Below are 16,035 nucleotides of genomic sequence, written 5' to 3'. Positions count from 1 at the left end.
CACTGCTGGAGATGGTACAGTCTCCCACCTGCTTTTGTAGATTTGACCCTTGTTACCAACACCAACCCTGTCATTTCAAAATGACACAGCTGAAACTCAAAATGACACAGCTGAAACTCATTCTACATGAGGCGCTCTACCCAATCAGCTCACATTTATGCATGGTGCAGAAGTCAGACAACACCAGTGTTCTAAAAAATGTAGCTCCCAAATGACCATGAATGCAAATGAAATTAAAACAGCTAGAAAGTAGCTACAGCTTTTGAAAAAACAAGGTAATTGTGATAATAGTTCCTTTGGGATGTCAGCAATACACTTTTAAACTGTCAAGAAAATTTAATTAACATATATTTAACAGCAAAATTCAGGTAAACAGAAATCCAAAACCCCTTACCTGGCACACACAAATATGGAAGACACAGTTCTCCAGATTGACATCCTTTTCTATTTACTTCACATAACTGATTAGCTGTACAAGGATTTGGATTACATGGGTGCGTAACATCTTCCACAATGTTACCTAAAGAACTTGGTCCTGAAAACAGAACATACAGCCTCTATATTGATTTAAATTAGGTTTATTTTTCTTCAATAAGGCATGGCATTTCTTACATTCAGTGAAATTATATTTGAGAATTCTGTGATGTTTCAAATATTTTTTTAACTATACTTGTAGAAATTTGATGGAACAAGTTAATTAACTTATTTCAAAACTTCAGTTGTAAGTCCTGGAAATCACTCAGGTGATTTTCCACGAACAAAATAAATTTCCTCTATCTTGTTTCCCCAATAATTTATTTTACATGACAAAAATACAAACTGGCAATGACCGGCAGTTTAATCAACAGAAGTTCCATAGTCAATGATTAACAAATTGGAGATTTAAAGTAAACTAGATGTTTAACCAAGTTTGCTATCATTGATAAAACTTTTCTTGCTGTTTTACCTTTAACTCACTAGTAATGTTCTCCTCTAACAACATTAGGGGAAGACAAAATGGAAAAGCAGCAGCTAAATGGAAACAAACTTCCAAAGTTTCCACCACCCAAAAATGGGAACAATTTATTTGTTGAGGAATGCTTTCAGTTGCAGCACTGAACTAACCAACGTTTTACTATTTTCAAAGATCCTGGGATTCTGAGAAAGAAGAGTCAAAATTTAATTTGGAAGAAGGTCTAAAACAGGTAACTCCTATACAGCTAAAATGGTCTAACTCCTACAGAGACAAAATATGCAATAGGAAGTAGTAATAGGGTGGAGCAGAATTGGAAGATAATATAAAAAGATGCATTATGGAATCCAGATGGAATTTTACAAATACAACCATGTTCCACACTGATGGATGAGATATGCTAGAATAAAACAGAGTATCAAAAACTTAATTCTTTCATATACCCACTAAACTCATATTCTGTTGTCCAAACAGTTAATTTCAGTTCTGGTTATTCTAATTACACAGTTAAAGAACAGAGTTTTTGCATCAGGCAAAACTGTAATTTTGTACATCAAAGAGTTTTGCTCTGAATCATGGTTTAAATGTTTAAGTGATATTTATTTGTAGTGAGAGTGTGCTGGTTTGCTTTGGTGGGAATTTTTGGTTGTGGGGAAGCCCCGCCAAGGGTGGCTCTGGTAAGAGACAATAGATGCACCTCTGCAATTAAGATACCAAAGAACTTATATAGGACCAGAACAGAGCAAAGAGTTAGAACAGAAAGAGCTGAGCTGTGGAAGAGCAGTGCTGGTGGTTGGTGGGCAAGAAGGTGCTGAAGCAGAAGTTTCCCTGCAACCCATGGTGAGATGGCAGCTGTGCCCCTGCACTCCTGGAGGAACGTGGTAGAACATTCCCTGAAGGCGCCAGGAGGGGTGAACTTGGCCAGTGGATTCAGATTTGCTGCCAGTGGACTTGGACTATGCAGCTGTGGAAGACCCCAGCACCATGGGAGGTGACTGTTCCCAGAGCAGCCTTTGACTCTGTGGGAAGCCCACGCTGGAGCATGGGACTCATGAAGGAGGGGTTCGTGGAGGACTCTCCCATGGGGAAGCAGGGAAGGACTGTAAGAAATCCTTCTTTCTGAGGAGGATGAAGCAGCAGGAACCACCACAAAGTGATGTTGAACCCAGGAAGAAGGGAGGGGTGGGGTAACATATGCAAGCCCTGCTCTGTGTGTGTCTGTGTCCTCTCTGTGTGTGATTAGTGTGAAATTAAATTATTATTTTTTTCCCAAGTTGAGTCTGTTTTGCCCGGGACCTTAATTGGTGAAGAGCCCTCCTTTTTCTTGTCTTGACCCATGAGCATCTGGTTGTCCTTTGTCCTCCCCATCCCAGAGTGTGTGTGTGGGGGGGCAGTTGAGTGAGTGGCCATGGGGCTGGTTCTTTGTTGTCATGCTGGGCCCAAACTGTGACAGAAGGGACAAGGGGTAATGGCTTAAAACTGGAAGAGGAGAGATTTAGAGTAGACATTACGAGAAAAGTCTTCACTATGAGGGTAGTGAGACACTGGAACAGATTGTCCAGGGAAGCCCTCACCACACTGAGGAAGGACATGGAGGTGTTGGAGAGAGTGCAGAGAAGACCCATGAAGATGGAGCACCTCTGCTATGAAGACAGGCTGAGAGAGCTGGGACTGTTCAGCCTGGAGAAGAGAAGGCTCTGGGGAGACCTCATAGTGGCCTTCCAGTACCTCAAGGGAGTCTACAGGAAAGCTGGGGAGAGACTTGCACCAAAGAGGGTAGTGATAGGACAAGGGGTAACAGTTATAAACAGAAAGAGAGGAGATTCAGGTTAGACATCAGGAAGAAATTCTTCACCACGAGGGTAGTAACGTGCTGGAATAGGTTGCCTAGAGAGGTTGTTGAAGCCCCCTCCCTGGAGGTGTTTAAGGTTGGAAGAGGCTTTGGGCAACCTGGTCTAGTGTGTGGTGTCCCAGCTCACAGCAGGGAGGTTGGAACATGATGATCTCCAAGGTCCCTTCCAACCTTAACCATTCTGTGATTCTATAATTCTAGAGAAGCCCATGAGCTGAGATGAGGACAAGGAGATTGCCCACTTAACACCGCGGGCAAAACTGACTTGACTTGTGGAAAATTAATCAAATCTATTGCCAGTTAAAAGAAGTATTTAATTACATATTCTGGTAATGGGAACAAAAAGACAACACTAAAGAAGCTTCTTTCTTCCTCCCTCTCCCAGACTCACGTTCACTTCTTCACTTCAGATTTCTCTGCCCCTGCCTCAAGTGATGCAGCGGGGACTAGGAAAGCAGGGGATGGTAGTGACTATGGTCAGTACACAGCAGCTCCTTTCTGCTGCTCATTCCTTCACACACTGCTGCTCCAGCATGGGCTCTCCACAGGCTGCAGCTTCCTTCAGGTATACCCACCTGTTGTGGCATGGGGTCCTCCCCAGGCTGCCCTGTGGATATCTGCTCTGCCATGCAGCACCTCCTCTCCTCCTGCTCCTCTAACCTGGGTGCTACCTCTACTTTTTCTCACTCTTCCTGTCCTCCTCCACTCGTCTGGCACTTTTGCCCTTTCTTAAACGTGTTTTCACAGAGGTACCACAAACTTTGCTAAGCAGCTCAGCTTTGGCCTACAGCAGGCCCATTGCTGAGCTGGGTGTGCCTGGCACAGTGCAGTCTCTGACATCTGCCCATACAGCCACCACAGCCTCCACCACGACCAAAACAACCTTGCCACCCAATAGAAGAAGGAATAAACTGAATTTGCCACAGCTATTTGAAAAATCCACTCTTCTCTAAAACGCTAAATAAAATGTCTCAAATTCAGTAAGATTTTAAAAAAAATAACAAAAATTGCTAAAAATAATGATAAGCATTTAAAGTATCTTGGTTTCTAATTTTTCCACAGAGGTGTGCTGATACTTACTCAGGTATGTATCCAAAGGGATACAGTTCTCCAAGTCATCTGTTGGAGATAAGAGCTCACAAATACTTTCAGCTGAGTGGCCTTCGGGGAATTTATTATGATCTCCGCATTTCTTCAGAATTTCCACACAATCTGATCTTCAGATAAAGAAACAGAACTTCATTAACACTACTTGAGGAAAAAAAGCCTTGTATGAAAAAGATTTCTTCATACATTCTTCCATTCCCTGAATCAACAACTTTCCCCTTCTGCCTCACAACAGTGTTTACACATACATATATGTATGTGCTGCATTTTACATAAAGGGGGAGGAACAAAATTATGACACAAAGACAGGAACTATTGGTTATGCTACTCTTCCTCCATTTTGGACTTGGTGATCTTTGTTTTCTAAGACATCATATGCAACTGTTTTTCAAGACCAAGCATTTCCTTGATTTACTAATGTCTAGCACGGGTTGAACTCTGTCTCACTATCTGTACTATTAACTGTTCTCTTTCGCACCCAGTAACCTACTTTCAGAATCTATTTTTTTTAAATAAATTTCATTCTTTTTCAGACCATTTTGTCAGCTGAAAATCACCAGTAGGTCTGAAAACTGAAAAACAGGAAAGGTTTTATAGACACCAGAAAGACCCAAAAAACCCCTCAACAATAAATCAACTTTACAATGTAAACATATCCATGCACCTCATTAACCAGCAAGCATCCTTCATTTACAGCAATGGAGATTCAAACAGTGGCAACTACAAAAGCTCGTATAACTTCTGTGCTTGCCTCGCCATGTTTTCCTAACATAAGTAAAACACAGTTCTACAGCAGATTTATATTTCTCATTAAAATCCTTAGCAAAACCTCTACACCATTTTATTCCTCCATAGTACTTACTTGCAGATAATACTTCCTCTAGATTTGCTGTGGCAAGGTTTAATCTGCAGTGAGCAGGCAATTGCCTTCCACATTTCTGGTTGGCATTTTTTAATATCAAGCACAGGAATATTTATAAATGGCATCTTAATACTCCCTTTTTCCCATAGCTTCATGTCATTCATGGCTCCCTGGTCTGACTGAGTATTGCAGCTCCTAAAAAGTTCTGTTGGTCTTAAAAGAAGAAGTTAAGATATGGCATGTATACAAGAAAAAGAAAACAGCACACATTTTACCTTTCAACCATATAAATTCTACAAACTTTTTATTACTTGTTTTTTGTTGTATAATAGAAATTAACCACTTTCACAGTAAAGCATGATCAAAATAAATTTGAATTCTGTCCATATGATGAGATGCATCCCAGAGTCCTGAAGGAACTGGCTGAGGTAGCTGCCAAGCCATTCTCCATGATATCTGAACATAGAGGGAAGGGCGGTCATTCAATCTAGTGGCTTTCTACAATCGAGTGACTACATCAGGGGACAAGAGAAGACCTATGGACGTTATTCATCTGGACTTCTGCAAGGCCTCTGACACAGTCCCCCACAACACCCTTCTAAGTTTAAGAGATATGGATCTGATGGGTGGACTGTTCAGTGGATAAGGAATTGGCCGGATGGTCGCATACAGAGGGTAGTGGTATATACCTCAACGGCCAGATGGAAAACTGTGAGGAGTGGTGACCCTCAGGGGTCTGCACTGGGACAAGTGTTTTTTAATATCTTAATTAATGATATTGATAGTGGCACTGAGAGCACTCTCAGCAAGTTTGCTGATGACACCAAGCTGGGTGGTGAGGTCAATAGGCCAGAGTGACAAGAAGCCATCCAGAGGGACCTGGACAAGCTAGAGCAGTGGGCCCAGGGGACCCACTCATGACCTCATGAGGTTCAACAAGGCCAAGTTCAGGGTCCTGCACCTGGACCAGGGCAACCAGAGATATCAATGCAGGCTGGGGGAAGACATGCTAGAGAACAGCCCTATAGAAAAAGACCTGGGGGTACTAGTGGATGGAAAGCTGGACATGAGCAATGTGCAACTGCAGCCCAGAAGGTCAACCACATCCTGGGCTGCATCAAAATAAGGGTGAGCAGCAGATCAAGAGAGGCGATTCTGCCCCTCTGCCCAGGTGAGACCTCACCTGAAGTACTCTGTCCAGCTCTGGAGCCCCCAACACAAGAAGGATGTGGACCTGTTGGAGTGTGTCCAGAAGAGGGCAACAAAAATTATGAGAGGGCTTGAGCGCCTCTCTTATGAAGTCAGGCTGAGGGAGTGTCGTGGTTAGGGCCTAACACAACAATAACAAAACAGCCACATGGCTGCTCACTCAGCTCTCCCCTCTCCCCCAACACTGTGGGACAAGGAGGACAAAGCCCAGCTAGAAGCTCGTGGGTCGAGACAAAGGACAAGGAGGGTTCTTCACAGTCATGGGCTGCTTTGGGAACAGCCACCTCCCCTGGCACCAGGGTCTTCCACAGCTGCACAATCAGAGTCCACTGGCCACAAAATCCAAGTCCACTGGCCAAGTTCACCCTCCTGGCACCTTCAGGGAATGTTCCACCACGTTCCTCCCCGAGTGCAGGGGCACAGCTGCCATCTCGCCATGGGCTGCAGGGAAACTTCTGCTTGGGCACCTTCTTCTCCTTCATTCTTCATCAACCACCAGGATATTCAACCAAGCACTGCCTTTCACCTCTCCAGCTCAGCTCTTCTTTTTCTCTTAATTGCTCGCTCTGCTCAGGTCTCATATCAGTTCTTCTGCATGTTAATCGTAGAGGTGCATCTATTGTCCCTCTAATGTCTCCTTGGCTGGTTTTGGAAACAGGGGGGAGCTTCTCAGCTTCTTATTGGCCACTCCTGAGGCCTTTCCCCCACTATAAAAAAATCTCACCAAAGCAGACCAGAACAGAGAGTTGGGAGTTGGGGTTGGTCAGCCTGAAGAAGAGGAGACTCTCAGGGGGACTTACAGCAACCTTCCAATACCTGAGAGAAGCCTATAAGAAGGCTGGGAAAGACCTGTTCACTAGGGCATCTAACAACAGGAAAAGAGGTAATGATTTTAAGATAGAAAAGGGTAGATTTAGGTTGGATATTAGGAAAAAACTTCTTTAATATGAGGGTGGTGGATCACTGTAACAGGTTGCCTAGAGAGGTGGTGGGGTTCCTATTCCTGGAGACATTCAAGGTCAGGCTTGATGGGGTTCTGAGCAATCAGTTGGAGATGTCCTTGCTTATTGTATGGGGTTGGACTAGATGACCTTTACAGGTCCAACACAAGACATTCTATGATTCTATAATGAAAATTAGCTTTTATAAGCCTCCACATTGAAACTACCTTTTCATCTCTCTACCTCTTAAATCAAATATCACATAAATTTTTCTTACCTGAAGAAAGTTGACTTAAATGCTAGTAACTTATATATACTGAATATCTGTGTGAATGTTTCCAGGTGAATCAGTAATGGAAGTTGATTTATCATTTATATTTGCCCAGGCTGCATCTATCATATATGATTCTACTACTCTTATAATACTAATGCCACTGTACAGTATTTCAAAGAAAGGCCAGAGATCACTAGTAGATAACAAAATTTTAAATGTTTTTTTGAAACTCAAACTATTTAAGATGTAACCTTGCAATTAGTAATTCAGACATCACTTTTAAAACATGCATTTTGCCCTAGGCAGTATAAAACCACAGAAAAAGAGTAACATATACATTTAAGAAGCATTTTTACCTTATTTATAATACACAACATTCCAGTAATCATGTCTTAGTGGTTTAAAGTAAGACAGATGAATATGCTGCTAATACATTATGACATTTTGCAAGTTCATAAGTTAGCTTTTATTCTTAAAAGTTTTGTTATGTCTGCTGTTAAATACATTTCCAAAAGTTTATTCTAACCAAAACTTATTTATTTTAAAAGTATCTAAAAGAAAATTTGCAGAAAAACAGCTAGATACAATCTCACAATAAGCCTGAAAACCATTTTATTTAATTTTTAAATCAAAGCACAGGAATTCTTTTATGAAATATTCAGTGTTTCTCTCCTACCTGTTATTAAAATTAGTGCAGTAAGTAAGATTTCTACAGCCCAGCTGACAAGGTTCTCGTACATCTGCTAAACAGGTCAACATGGAAACTTCAACTGCATTATACTCACAAAAGCGATCAAATTCTTGCCAGCTCTGTGAATTGCCCCAGCTCGTGCTATAAAGTTTAGTGCAGAGCTCTCTGAAAATGAAATATACATGAAGAAAATAAAAGAACAGCACACATTCAGATATAGCAGTCTATTCACGTCAGATTAGAACAGCCTATGCCCACAGTTGAAGACTCAGTTAATGCCCACAGTTTGCAAGAGTATCCAAATGTTGTGCTTAAAGCAAATAACCTCACTTCACTGTTTCCTAAGTTTTCCAGTTTTGCTTAAGACTGTTAGAAAACCTTTAAGTCAAAAAGACTGAGAGACTTCAGAATATAAAACTGCAATACCCAATAAAAATGTAGTATCTGGAAAGCTGAACTAATGACTGTGCTGAGGACTATCCCAGCTAACTTTACCTGTAATAAACGTAGGTTGACATGTTAATGAACAACTTCAAATCACATGTTGTCCTACTATAGCAATGACTGACAAGCAAAACATATTTCTTCTTTTGTCCTGATGTTTTAAACAGGTGTCCTGTTTATTGCTTGTATTTGAGATGTTTCCTGCTGTCAGCAATACCCAAGCCACTTTTTTCATAGCAATATCCTACACACTACAACTGTTCCCATCCCAACTGAAGGCATGGAACTTCACTGCACTACTCAAGTCTATGGTATATTGGAAACATGATGGAAGGATGGAAGGATCTACTTTTAGACTTCACAGTCAAAGCAAAAAACTAAAAGATAAAGATCAAGTGCCCTATGTTACAATGTTCTAAGAAATAGCATAACTCTAGGGCTCTACTACTAAACTCACTGTAAGATTCTACTCCAGGATCTGTTGGTTTTTTACTGGAAACTTTGATATAAAAGGAAGCAATAGCTCAAAAATTAATATTTGCAACTTATTTTGACATCCTGATGCATTTAAAATGGAATAATGATCTATTTTTAAAGTGGACAGATAACCACTCTAAACTCTAAATGCTCCAATTACCGTTATTTTCAAGTGTGCAACTACTTGCTGAAAACCTTAAAAAAGATGTCAGAATAGTTAGTTGGGTTATTTAATTATTAAATAACTTATTTTTATTGACAAAAATCTGCATAGCATCTAGCAAGGAATACTGCTAAGATTTTAATAAGCTGCAACCAGGTACTTGAGAGTTTGTGCAGTTCCTTGTTCCCTAACTCTCATTAGCACCAGGTTAGGGTCTCTTCACCTTTTTGCAATATTGGCCATAATGACCACAAAAAAGGTGTAAGTTTCATTAACTTAATGTGTCTGCTATAATAAGCTAGTGCTAAATGTGGGAAAAGAGTGATTTATAAAGCAGTACTTTTTGAGATACAAAGCAGGTGTTGGATAGAACGTGACACTCATCTGATTACCTTAACTTGTATTTTTTTTTTTTAAGAATTCACAGAGCAAGATTTGGGCAAATGCCTGATACAAGACAAATTGTGAACCATTAATTGGAAATAAGGTTAGAGAGATACTGACCTACACGTGGAAGAATTTGCTTTAGAACAGCAATGAAGCTTAGCTCCATCAAGGCCTGTGGAGGGTGGAGGGTGCACAGTGATGCCTGGGTGCACAGACCTTGAACTTTCAAGAAAACATTGCCAAAGTGGATCCTGAGGTAGAGGCATTGTTTTACAGCCTTCTATAAGTCCATCAACAATTTCAAGCTCTGTTTTCATTGACATTAGAATTCTTTTACAAGCAGTCTGACAAGCATAGTCTTCTGCTCTATCACAGCAATACAAACCTATTAAAAATTAGAAAGAGTAAATGATCAAGCATACAACAACAAGCAAGATGCACGACATAGAAACCCTCAGAGAAGAAGTACTATAAGGAGGGTTTTTTCCCCTTCCAAATAAACTCAAATAAGAATGCTTCTTTAAAATGCAAATTCAATCAACTCTGGAAAATAAATATCACCAATGTGCAGAATTTAAAATGTAATCAATCACATACAAACAGAAGTTATCATTATATAAATTAATATAATTACAATTATAATACAGAAATACAGTAATACAACATATACAATAGGCTTATGCAATAACATTTTTTATATAAAGTGCATACAATTCTCAATAATTTCCTGTATTTTTTATAATTTTCACTAAAGAAGCATTTTTTATACTTACTATCTGTAGGATTTCTCATTGGATATGACTGGGTATAGTTGTTCACACAGTGTATGAGCTGAGGGCTAATTGATGCACAGTAATTTTCAACTGCTTTAATTTGTGATGGACCAGGAGAAGAGTCTGTGCGAAAAATTGCTTGACAATATTCCCGACAATTTGTATGATGACCTGCATAGCTGCAACAGACTGACCCCACTGGGGAAAGAAACAAACAAACAACAGAAAACCTATGTATTTGTGCACAGAGAAATGAACAAATGTGTATGACTGAATCTCACACAGCTCAAGTTATTATTTTGAAAAAAAAAAAATAATAAAAAAATTCTATTCCTCTATGCTCTATTAAAATAATCTGTCTACAGGAAGATTAGAAATATCTGTAACTAACATTTGTTTGTTTGGCTAGAGAGAAATGTCCCTAAAGCCCTCCTGAACTCAAGTTCAATCAGCACGTCATATGCATTTTATCTTCAGGTATTTTGTTCTTATTTAAGGGAAACAGACTGGTCCTATAAATGAATTATTAGGCAAAGATTGATAGTAAATAAATACAAGACTAGTATCCTAAAACTCATTAAAAAACCCACAGATGTTATCGTGATTGACCCATTTTGATGTTATGAAACAGAAAATTATTGAGAAGTATTTTTACTAGAATTAATTCTGAGACACCGATTTATTTTCATTTTATATAGACAAACATCAGGCAAAAAAACACTTGCATGGTGCAAGATTTCATAATTTAATTTTGTTACTTAACACTCATCAGAAGGAACAAATGAGCTTCTAAGCAATCATCAAATAGGACAGAAAAAACAAATATAGATATGGAAATTAATAACATATAAAATAAATGAGCAGCCCAGTCTCCTTATCACTTGAGGAAGCAAATCTATGCATGTTGTTTTTCTCTTTATGGAACTGAATCCATGTGATTTATGTGTATGTAAACCCACAGGATTTCTTACATTTTAGAGAAAAATATGATAGTGATATAAAAGAAAAACAAGAAGATACAAACTATTCATTAAATACTTACTTTCATTTCTGTTAATACAACTAAAGAGAGCATTCTGAAATCAAAACAAAAACAGTGTTACATGTCAGAAAACTTCAATTAAATGCAATAAAGTGTCCAGACATTTCTTAGAATAAGCTAGTAAAGCTAACTTTTAAATAATTTGTTCCAACTGGATTGGAATAAAACAAAAACAGTACACAAAAACCACTGAAAGTAGGAAATAAAATAACTGGGAGTCAATTGAATTCTCTGTTCTCTTGTAAAAAAAATAGATAAATATTCAAACAAGTAAACAGGAAGACTTTTCTGGACTAACTTAGAAACAGCATGCTATACTAGAATGTCCCAAAACGTTGTTTGCTCTTTTTGGTTCTCAATCAGTAACTGTAGAGTTTCTATGTGAAAAAAATAACTCTGAACAGATGCATAAACACAAATAGAAAATCTCAACAAACTAACTCAACAACAGTACACATTAAAAGCTAAGCATGCTATTAACTCTCTCAAACTGCAGCCCGAAAGTAGTTTGACGGACAGCACAGCAAGGCACCAGCAACCTAGGAGGCTACTGGAATGCACTGACAACAATCTCGTTCTCCAAGTGAGTGAACCACTGAGTAAAGGTGTTCTCACCAATAAGGATGGGCTGATGGATAACATGAAGCTTAGGGACAGCCTTGGCTGCAGAGACTACAAAACGGTGGAATTCAGGATCCTTACGGCAACAACAAAGGTGCAAAGAAAGCTAACGACCCTGGATTTCAGGAGAGGCAACTTGGACCTCTTCGGGGATCTGCTTGGTAGGGTACCATGGGATGAAGCCCTGGAGGAGAGAAGGGCCCAAAAAAGCTGGCCAGTATTCAAGGGTCACCTCCTCCAAGCCCAGGAGCAATGCATCCCACCAAAGAGGAAGGCAGACAAGAATGCCAGGAGGTCTAAATGTATGAACAAGTTGCTCCTGGACATGATTAGATGTAAAAACAAAGTCTAAAGAAGGCAGAAGCAAGGACAGGTAGCCTGGGAAGAGTACAAAGACATAAGTTGTCCAAGCAGCCAGGGATCAGGTTAGGAAAGCTAAAGGCCAAGTAAGAATTAAAATTTGGACAGGGACATCCAGGGCAACAAGAAAAGCTTCTACAGTTACATCAGTGATAAAAGACAAGGGAAAATGTGAGCCCTCTCCAGAAGGAAACAGGACACCTGGGCAAAAGTTGCAGAAGGCAAAGGCAGGGACTGGGAAAAGTAATATTGCCCACTGTAGGAGAAGAGAGAGTTTGACATCATCTAAAGAACCTGAAGATGCTCAAGCCCATGGGACCTGATGAGATCCATCTACGGCTCTTGAAGGAACTGGCTGATGAAGTTACAAAGATGCTTTCCATTGTATTTGAGAAGTTGTGGCAGTGTGGTGAAGTTCCCACTGACTGGAAAAGGGGAAATATAACCCCATTTTCAAAGAGGGGAAAAAAGGAAGACCTAGGGAACTGCAGGCCAGTCTCACCTCTGTGCCTGGCAAGATCATGGAGCAGAGTCTCCTGAAGGCTCTGCTCAGGTACATGGAAAATGTGGAGTTGACTGGTGGCAACCAACATGACTTTACCAAGGGCAAATCATGCCTGAAAAAATTTGGTGGCCTTTTATGATGGAGTCACAGCACTGGTGGACAAGAGGAGAGCAACTGATGTCATCTACCTGGACCTGTGCAAAGCATTTGACACTGTCCAGCATGACATCCTGGTCTCAAAATTGGAAAGATATTAATTCAATGGATGGGCCATTCTGTGGATAAGGAATTGGCTGAATGGTTGCACTCAAAAGAATTGTTGTCAATGTCTATGTCCAAGTGGAGAAAAGTGATGAGTGGTGTTCCTCAGGGTGGAGAATGGATTGGGAGCAGCCTGAGGAGAAAGGCTTTGGAATCTTGGTTGACAAGAAGCTCAACATGAGTTGGCAATGGCGCTCACAGCCCAGAAAGCCAACAGTGGCTTGGGCTGCACCAGACAATGTGTGGCCAGCAGGTCAAGGGAGGTCATTATCCCCCTCTGCTCTTGTGAGACCCCACCTGTGTCCAGTTCTGGAGCCCCCAACACAGGAAGTGTCCAGAGTGAGTCCAGAGGCAGGGGGGTTAGAACTAGATTTTTAAGGTCCTTTCTAACCCAAACCAGTGTATGATTCTGTGATATACAACATACTAAATGATAGAAGGGGAACACATACACACTGCTGTTTTGCTTCAGGGGACTAATCCTTACAGCAATACTGTATATAAGCTTTCTGGAACCCCATGAAAAGATGATGTCATGAGGCTGAAATTCCAAAATGCAGTTGCCAATTACTAAGAACTTTAAATTCATATGATTGTGAAAAAGAAGAGAAATCTGACCCCCTTCCACACTTGTTAGAACACCAGATTGTAAAAAGCGATGAAAATACATTAACATTGTGACAAAACACAATCGCCATCTTCATGAAGTTCCTGATATCCTTGGTTTCCCCATCACCCATCATTAAACAAATCTGCATTTCATACAGTATCTTGAGAAGAAAACAGAAGCACCATCACATTGATTCACAAATATAATGTGGGACTAATAGCTAGCTTCAGTAGAGCAAAATATCCCACGTGCTACTAACTCTACATAAGAAGAGGAAGAGACCTCAAAATGCAGATGTAACTAAAGCTCAGTAGTTGACTAGTTTCTTCATCTATGTTAATAACTGGTATTTACTGCATTGCAGAAAAGTAGGTATTCCAAATAATCTTTGGGGTATTTTTGTGAAAATGTGTATTGCTGCAAAAAGATGGAAGTGTTAAATTTTTGAAGTGAACAACTTACAAACGCGTTAGGAATCATCTTGATGTTCTTAGTTTTGTCTCAGAGAATTGTTTAGAGTGCAGCAATTTGTTTTCCAAGTCATACTGTCTACTTTTTTTCTTCTTAGAGGACACAAGTCCAGGAATCTATGTTGTCAGTATCTTTATTTTCCCCCTGCAGCTTAGGTACAATTACAGAGAAAAGCAAGTATCAATGTGACCAAACCTCCCAGTGGCAACCTCCCAAAAATACCAGTAACTACAACATCTGAATGCTGTGCACTTCCTCTTAAGCAGCTTACTCATGTTCAGTTATGCTGAACAGGGAAGAGTAAATACAGAACATACCTCTGTTCACAGGAAAGGCACTAACAGGCAGTCTCATCTCCACCAGACAGCTTCAGTATATAACCCACACTTTCTGCACCACTGCCCTTAGCTACTCACCTTCAGAGACAACTGAAATCCTGACACCAGAATCAGTATATAAAGTCCTAACGTCTTTCTTCATTGGAGGCTACTCAGTAAGCACATGCAGAACTAGAGAACCAGAGAATTTTACAATACCACTTTTCCCCCTTTTTTGCCTCATGCAAGTTTTTTAAGGACCTGAGTAAAAACGTGATTATTTTTTAAATGTTGTGCTTAATTTTCATAGCTTACTTCACAATCCGCTTTTGTTGTTCACTTAAGAGTAAGAATTTCAGAACACAGATTAGCTCTGTGTGAAATACAATTCAAATGAAATAGCATTGCTGCATAGACAGTCCTGATGAAAATCTAGAGAGCCAAAATAATTATTTACTGTACCAAAAGATGGAAGACCCATATTTTAATTTAAAGCCTTGATGTTTGTTTGTATCATGCCACTGATTTTATGTTGTAATTTAAACCACAAGTTCCAATTTGCCCATTATTCTTTATGCTGTGTAAATCATAGTGCCACAATCATGCTTTCTACAGTCTCACAATTATCTTTTGGATAATATATTTTTGGATAGTGAAGTATATTAACAGTTAAACACAAGATTTTAAAGAGGACAGTCCCAATGCTGTAATTTAAGCGAGCAGCATCACTTTCTCCTACTTAGAATTAGAAATTAATTTAAACCATGGGTAGACCATGGCAAAAGTGGCACTGAAATAATTACTCTAAGAAAGTAAACACAAATCTAACTGGAAAATCTATGTTAGCTTCCTATGAACATCAGCTACTTATAGTTTTATTGATCACAAATAAAAGCACAGGTCTACTGAGAACACCTCACATAAAAATTCAAAAGCCTGCCTTACATAAATCAACATTAAAACCTTGAAAAGCAACAATCTATACATTTTATTTTTATTCTAATATCCTCAACCAAATTTTAGATCTTTTCTCCCAAGAACACAGATATTGCTGAATTTCTCTGAGACTGAGAAAGGTTGCAGTAACATTCCTTGCTCTAGCATCAAGTTTTCACCTGATTCACTTCAGATTTTCTCTCTTTACTACCCACAAAATAAATCCTGTTTGTCACCTATTCATCTGTGTAATGTAGATGAGGGACACGTGTCCTCATGGAAAAAGAACATGTAGGCAAAATCACCATTCTGCACCTGTAAAGGACTGATTCATACTGTTGCCTGAAGGCTCATGTAATTTTAATAGTACCATGCATCTTTCTCCATGGATGCCAGACAATGTTTATCAGAAAGTAATTGTTTCAATGTGGTCACTTGGTTTCTTTTGGACCTTCCATGGATGAAAAAAGAAACAACTGTCAGCTAGAACTGCCATATACGACATCACTCTGACCCAAAACTGACTGTCCTCAAAAGCTGCTGACATAAGACTTCTCCATACACACTCTGTATCAAGCACATGGCATACAAACCAGCTAGGTAGAAAGCAACACTGTAACTCTGTAACTTTATTAATGTACCTGGACAGTAGGGACTCCTGAAAAGGCTGAAGTCTGTCTGTATTCGTTCTACTTAAGTACTTGGCCACATTGTTAGCACAAATGATACTTAGTATCGTAAACAGTAATAGCTATAGCAATTGTCAAGTTATTTAAAAGT

At 39.6% G+C, this 16,035-nt stretch overlaps 1 protein-coding gene across 1 annotated transcript in view; it reads right to left on the bottom strand.

The window, feature by feature from the left end:
* Positions 1–16,035, bottom strand: part of RECK (reversion-inducing-cysteine-rich protein with kazal motifs) — a gene marked incomplete at its 5' end in the record, with an annotated part of 54,949 nt that overhangs the window by 17,917 nt on the left and 20,997 nt on the right. The window contains 7 exons of the mRNA XM_010003739.1: positions 395–535; positions 3,885–4,021; positions 4,774–4,986; positions 7,874–8,053; positions 9,477–9,744; positions 10,133–10,330; positions 11,175–11,208. Coding sequence (XP_010002041.1) covers positions 395–535; positions 3,885–4,021; positions 4,774–4,986; positions 7,874–8,053; positions 9,477–9,744; positions 10,133–10,330; positions 11,175–11,208 — 1,171 coding nt within the window. The remainder of the gene's footprint in view (positions 1–394; positions 536–3,884; positions 4,022–4,773; positions 4,987–7,873; positions 8,054–9,476; positions 9,745–10,132; positions 10,331–11,174; positions 11,209–16,035) is intronic.

This window comes from Chaetura pelagica, unplaced genomic scaffold (genome assembly GCF_000747805.2).
Source record: "Chaetura pelagica isolate M959 unplaced genomic scaffold, ChaPel_1.0 scaffold521, whole genome shotgun sequence".
NCBI classification, from domain to species: Eukaryota; Metazoa; Chordata; class Aves; order Apodiformes; family Apodidae; genus Chaetura; species Chaetura pelagica.
This window is presented reverse-complemented; position numbering and strand designations above follow the sequence as displayed.